At 38.3% G+C, this 6,562-nt stretch overlaps 1 protein-coding gene and 1 long non-coding RNA gene across 2 annotated transcripts in view; both read right to left on the bottom strand.

The window, feature by feature from the left end:
* Positions 1-163: 163 nt before the first annotated feature.
* The window catches only part of jpt1a (Jupiter microtubule associated homolog 1a), an 11,149-nt gene continuing 4,750 nt past the window's right edge, over positions 164-6,562 (bottom strand). The window contains exons 3-5 of the mRNA XM_034897032.1: positions 4,093-4,190; positions 3,733-3,760; positions 164-1,641 (exon numbers count right to left, since the gene is read on the bottom strand). Coding sequence (XP_034752923.1) covers positions 1,508-1,641; positions 3,733-3,760; positions 4,093-4,190 — 260 coding nt within the window. The 3' untranslated portion in view covers positions 164-1,507. The remainder of the gene's footprint in view (positions 1,642-3,732; positions 3,761-4,092; positions 4,191-6,562) is intronic.
* LOC117959780 overlaps positions 4,886-6,562 on the bottom strand; it is a 2,502-nt gene continuing 825 nt past the window's right edge. The window contains exons 2-3 of the long non-coding RNA XR_004659999.1: positions 6,042-6,050; positions 4,886-4,899 (exon numbers count right to left, since the gene is read on the bottom strand). This is a non-coding gene — a long non-coding RNA (uncharacterized LOC117959780). The remainder of the gene's footprint in view (positions 4,900-6,041; positions 6,051-6,562) is intronic.

The raw sequence follows: 6,562 nt of genomic DNA on the forward strand, positions 1-6,562 counted from the left end.
GCAGTTCTGAAGGCAAAAGGGGGTCCAACCCGTTACTAGCATGGGGTACCTAATAAAGTGGCCGGTGAGTGTATCTTCCAAAGTTACAACCTAGTCTTACAACCCCTTTGGAGGGCAGTGGAAAAAAATCACTGTCAGATAACACACACAGCCACTATTCAACTCATGGTCAAAATTGATTTTTAATGTTCATTACCACTTGTGCCATTTCTTAATTTCAAATTTCTGCAGTGACTTACATCCAGCAACAGGAATTGGTATTTGACAGAAAGACATATGTTGCACCATAACAGATGGGACAGGAATGTACATTTCATTTAGCTGAAATGTGAGTCTTGCATCACAGCTGGCTGACACAGCAGCCACAGAAATGACTGAACAAGACAGAAGCAGGATGGTGTTTGAATTTTGGTTTAAAGAATGTGACAATGAAATGTACAAAAGACCGTTCTTTATGTCCAGTAAGCAGGATGGTAAATAAATAAATAAGGGGGAGTAAAGCATAGAAAAAAAGGTTGAGCTGTCATAAGGTCACTTGTCAAATCTAGGATGGGTTAACCAGAAACACTTTAGTACGATCCCATTAACTCACAATGGAAAAAAATAAACCTGTTCATGTGAATACTGGCAGAATGCCATTAGGTAAACCCAACTTTATTTGATGTTGTAGCTTAACTAACATACAGGCACACTTTATTGTAGAGTAAATCTTACCTAGAAAACATGGGGTACTCAAAAACCGGCACTGGGGCTACAATAATCTAACGTTATTGACTACAATATAAAAAAAAGGCTTATTCCAATTCTGTTACATGGGACCTACAGCACTCATCTGAAGACAAATGTTTACAATCCTTAGATCACGATGACAGTAATTTATGTGGTTGCTATTTGGCTCCTAAGTGGATAATATAATCAGTAGAAAGATTCCAACTTCATGCCACAACACAACAAGTATTCCACAAAAGAAAACTAAAAAAAACAGTTAAATAAAGAAAAACTTCACAGTTATGTGTCTTCTCACATTCATACGTTACGAACCAGACATGCATGCAAGATGGGTTCTAAACTGAACACAATGCAAAAGCGACAGCTTTTATTTTGCTTGTGTTCTGAAAACTCCTTGTATAACCACACACAGCTTGTGCTGTGGCAATAAAGTTAGTGGAGATTGATTTATCACTTGCTGATATAAGAAATGTTCTCTTTGTACCCTGTCCGGAAGGTCTAATGCAATACAGGGGCAAAGGCAGACTCTAAACCATATATATAGAAATACATAAAGTGCTTCTGTCAAAACAAACAAACAGTACAAAACCGTTTTCAAAAAAGAGGTATCAAAACAATGCACTTGGGGATGTGGAGTAAACTGGTGTCAGTTGGACAACAGATACTATTCCTGTGATACAGACAAATGGGCTGGGGATTCTTGTTCAAAAAAAAAAGAAGAAAAAAAAGGCATGAGTTCAGACATGAGTAGATGTAGGTAGAGGTGGTTGGTGGGGATTCAACCCAGAATGAGGCTTGACTTTCCCCCAGGGGGATTCCTGCGACCGGACGGTACTCCTGCAGCGGGATCGTCAGCTGGAGGGGCCTCCTCCTTCTGCTCTGGAACGGCTTCCGGCTCGGGAGCACTGTTGTCTGAACACACGCAGGGAGACATTGGACTACCAGTTACATTTCAATTCCATTGGAATTGTAGTGTCAAATCATAACATCATAAGTTACTACAGGACACTTCAGAGGTGACGTTGTTCTAGACCACGTTATAATTAACAGATACCCAACAATTCCCCCCGAGGAAACCATTTTCTTAATTGCAGAAATTATGAGGGAGTGGCAACCTCTTTTGCATTTCAACAGCCTCAGCCATATCATCTAGAACTACTACTACTACTACTACTACTACTACTACTACCATTTTCTCCTTCTTTATTATAAGTCACATACGTATGTATCCTTTTCTCCACATTGTTTGTAGCCGCATTGTTATCACTGCTGCCAAAGCAGTCGTGTTCTATTGAATTACACTGCTGTACAACAACAATGCCCTTTCTTCATTTACATTTTTTCTACATGAATCATCAACAGGGGAGGATTGATGATGTGTTTTTTTTCACACAATATCATGTTTGAAGCCATTACATGAATATTTCCCTTTTTACTACATTTTCTTGATAAAACAATTTGCCTGGAAACGTTAAAAGAAACGTCAGCCGGTGTTTTAAAGCACCTCTAAAGTTACCTTAGTTAGCTATACCTGATTAAATCTGACGGTCACTGGCTGAGAATGAGAAGCGGTTTTTGACTTCAGAAATCAGGGACCCATTGTTTATAAAAAATGAACAAACATTTTAGGTGGTAAATACTATTACTTTCGTAGACAAGAGAGTACGTTTTTTATGGTATATTTTATAACATTTAGATTGACCACTAGCATACTGACCTTCATTTAATAGGCTAGCATTGACTAGGGGTTTCACTGAATAGTAGACTACCAAAGCTTTTAACTCTTTAAAGGTTAACTCCTATATTAAGCAGTTACAGTGAGGTCACATATTCTGACTACTTACCCAATGTGCTGGTCCATTTAATATTTGGTTCTTTCTTTTCTTTACAGTAGAATATGATTATTTTAAGTTTTAAATGTAGGTCTCGTGTATGATTTAGGTAGGTTATTACATTTGTCACAAAGAAATACGTGTTTAGAAACATTTGAGAGAAAATATACCTTAATATATTTCATTTACTTTCAGATAAACATTTGTTTTGATGCCTGAGGTGGTTAATATGGTTACCAGGGGTTTACGCTTTCTTTCTGGGTCACTGCTTTCAGTGCAACACCGGCGGCCAGCAAGAGCGAGGGAAAGTTGAAGTGCCGGTAAGTGGGCTTAGCAGTGAAATTATGTTTGAGTTGTTACATGTGTTTTACAAGAGGACGTGAATGAGAATCCACGCATGCAGGCACATTTGGTTTGTTATCGTAGCGTCTCCCGCTAGTTAAAGAGTCTCCTCTAGGACTAATGTCCCCTCTTTAGTTCATTACACACACACTTGTGTTCTGAATCTGGTGTCTTGTTTCATTTAGTTGCAGCTCTTTGTGTGCAGCAGCCGTGTCTCCTGTAAGCGTCTCTGTCTGCCTTAGCTGTCACCAGTAAGCTGAACAACACAACAGGTCAGTCACAGTGGACCACTTTTGAACAGTGTCAGCAAGCTTTGACTCTCTCTCTCCTCCATAACATAGCAATTCCAGAGATTGTAGATCTCGCTGTTCTGATTGTTAAAAAAAAAAATTGTATGCATATTGTGTGGTGTTCTTTATTGGCTACTATGATATGATTCTCTTTTATTGCCTTGCTTAAAGGTGTGTGATACATCATTTAATATTTAATATTTATATCTGTACTATTACCTCTACTGTGGCTACACACAGCCCTATCGCCGTGGTGTTTATAAATTGGGTACCATATGCCACTTTTTAAAGTTATTAAAAAATAAAATAACCTAAACATTGGGCAGGAATTACAGATGAATTTTCATAAAACATTTTTAAAGCAAAGAGAATGTATGCCTATATGTATTTAAGCGCGTATATGCATATGTATATCTGTATACAGGTACATGATGCACGTGCATCTGTGCACGTGATATGTGATGTAATATTTATGATGATGTCTCACATTCCCATTCTTACACCAGTGGTTAAAAAGAAGAAGAAAAAAAGGTGCTTACCATAATCACGTACAGAATTTTCTCCATCCTACAAAAAACAAGCAGAAAAAACAAGTTTAGTATTTTATAAGCCTTCAGAGACTAAAAAAGGTAATTCTATACTGTGTCATCAGTCTTGTTGAAAAGCCACACATACACTCAATGATAAAATGTGAGTAGGTATGACTTAAATGTAATTTGGTAATGTTTCTAAGTAACTAGTACACAAGCTACCTTTAAGACCATAAGTGAAGATCAATAAGAAAATACATAGACACTTCAAATCATTTGAACTTGGACATTTGGACAGTATGTTTGTCTGCCCTCAGGATTCACTTAATTTCTTCCAACCAAAACTCATGATCTGATGCAGGATCTTACTGTGGCGGGGGCGTCTGCGGATTGGTTGCTGGTTTGGCTCCCTCCTCTCCTCAGGGGGGCTGATGACTCACCACAAAGCACACCTGTGGGCTTCCCACCTGGAAGAACAAGATGGCTCATGCCGTCACATAGGTGGTGCAGAGACTAAATCCAATAAATGCTCAGTTTCTTTTTATAGAGACAATGTCATGGTGACATATAGTATGTTAAATCATTACAACATTGAATTTCCTCTTTTAAACTAGTTTGGCTCACCTGACTTTAACTTAAACTACTGTTACCGCTGCATTCCCAGGTCTCGGCAATTACCTTGGCAAGTACAGTACGGTTATTAAGAAGAGGGATTTATAGCTGTCAATGGGTTCTGATGACCCGGAGTGATTGTGATCTTGATATTGTTATAGTCTACTTTTATAAAAAATCAAGGGAATGTAAAATCTTAAATGTAATGGCGAATAATGCTGTTTAAATGAAGGACTGTTGTTGAAGCAAAATGGTAATGCTAGAAAAGGTAATCCACAGCGGACAATAACAAGGACAACTGGCATCTGATCTTTGATTGACGTAGAGTCATGGGTCACCAGAGAGGGCCCACACCCTCTGTCGGAAAGTAGGACACTATCAAACTCATCATTTAGTAGACAGTGTTGTTTTTTCTGACCGAAAAGACTACAAGTTCTTTCAAAAAGCAAGCAGTTACATTGTCAACAGTCTCCAAATCCTGTCTTTAACATCCTGCCACAGACCAACAGATCTCCAAAACCCTGCAAACAATATCAGACCACATTAGGAATTCATTAAAAAAGTCTGATGTATGAAGAAATGTCTGTGTGCTCTATATTCTTAAATCTCAGCATTCAAAAATACTTAGGTAGGTATATTAGTACAGAGTCCAGAGTTTCCGCTAGAAAGAATCGGTGCCGGTCATGTTACCTGTAAGGTTTCATTGTAAGGGTCAAATGAGAAAAGTTCTGGTCAAATATTTTGTGTTTATTGTGATTAAAAACAAATGATAGGCAGGCTATACTGTATAAAAAGAATAATATCATCAAGGGATGTTGATTCATACTATTTTTATTGAAATGTAGGATCCATGCTACAGGCAGAGAGGGCAAAATAATTAAATCAATGCACATGATTGTTCTGATCTGAATTAAAATAGGACTCATTTCCATTTGCTAGGCTGAAGAAATAAACCAACACAAACTACAGTACAAACAAACGGGCTCGTAAAATTATCAAGTGCCGACTTGAATCAAAAGTGTCTTTCTGCAACTTGCGATGTGCATCAGCCTCTGCCCTCCCCCGAGGCAACTTCGCTGCGCTGTTTTAAAGCGGATCTGCAGGGAGAAGCTTCTCTCTGCTGGCACACTGGAAACAGGTTTTACCCATGCTACCTTGGCCAGTTTGAGCCACTCTGGATAGATTTGACCATAATTCCAACAGGCACCTTGCTATTGAGGAAGTTAAGCGTCCGACACAGCGGAGAGCTGTCATCATTTAGCATCTCAATGATGTGTCACTAACGTTAGTGAGAGGGGCTGTAGCCGTGTTATGAAGTAATTCACAATATTTCCCTGTTTTGTAAATATATACGCTAATCTTCTGCATTCAATCGGAACAAGAACGTGACATGTAGTTTTTCCTTTATTGCCACTGTCTAAAGTCTTTTCTAAATAAAACAAAATAGGATGGTCTATTGTTTTAATGGAACGAAAGATATTAAAATCACTGTAGCATATTTTACCACAATTCAGATTGTGCAGAGGGAATTATTTCCACCGGCCAGTCTGACCGGAGACAATTCGAATTTTCGGTCCTCATTTCTTTCCACCGGTAATTACCGGACAACGAAAACTCAGACACTAACAGTGCACTGTGCAGCTTTGAAAACAAATGCATAAATTGATCTAAATTGAGAGCAAATATAACACGCAATGCTGTATTACGAGTCAAAACTTGACAACTAATAGAAAATATAAAACATTTTATTTTAGGCTTCGTCTCCATCAACATGGTGATGTTTTGGTCATGATCAGAGAAAATACAGTTGTTATAATTGGCGACAATCTTCGGTGTAAACATGAAGAGCACTTCAATTTTCTCTAAATATTAACATCAGATGCTAAAACATGGCGTCAGCGTGTTCAAAGGGTGTGTGTAATTTCACAGAAACGATTTACACATAACTTTTATGTCTTTGTCATAAAAGGAAATGGCAAGATCCCTTGAGCGGAATTATCCTGAATACTGCAGTCCACTGAGCCAAGGGCCTGACCTTACCACCCCCCCCATTATTTTGGACTTTTCTGTGAAAGCAAGTTACTCCTACACTTCCTACTATTGTGCTTTGTGAAATTATTGATTTGGGAAATTCATCTTCCATTCTAAATGTTATTCAGACAATAACTCCATTCACACTGTCTAATAAAACAGGGAGTCGTAGCCTGCTGTATAAATTATTTCCCTT

The sequence above is a fragment of the Etheostoma cragini genome, chromosome 2 (assembly GCF_013103735.1).
Source record: "Etheostoma cragini isolate CJK2018 chromosome 2, CSU_Ecrag_1.0, whole genome shotgun sequence".
Taxonomy (NCBI): domain Eukaryota; kingdom Metazoa; phylum Chordata; class Actinopteri; order Perciformes; family Percidae; genus Etheostoma; species Etheostoma cragini.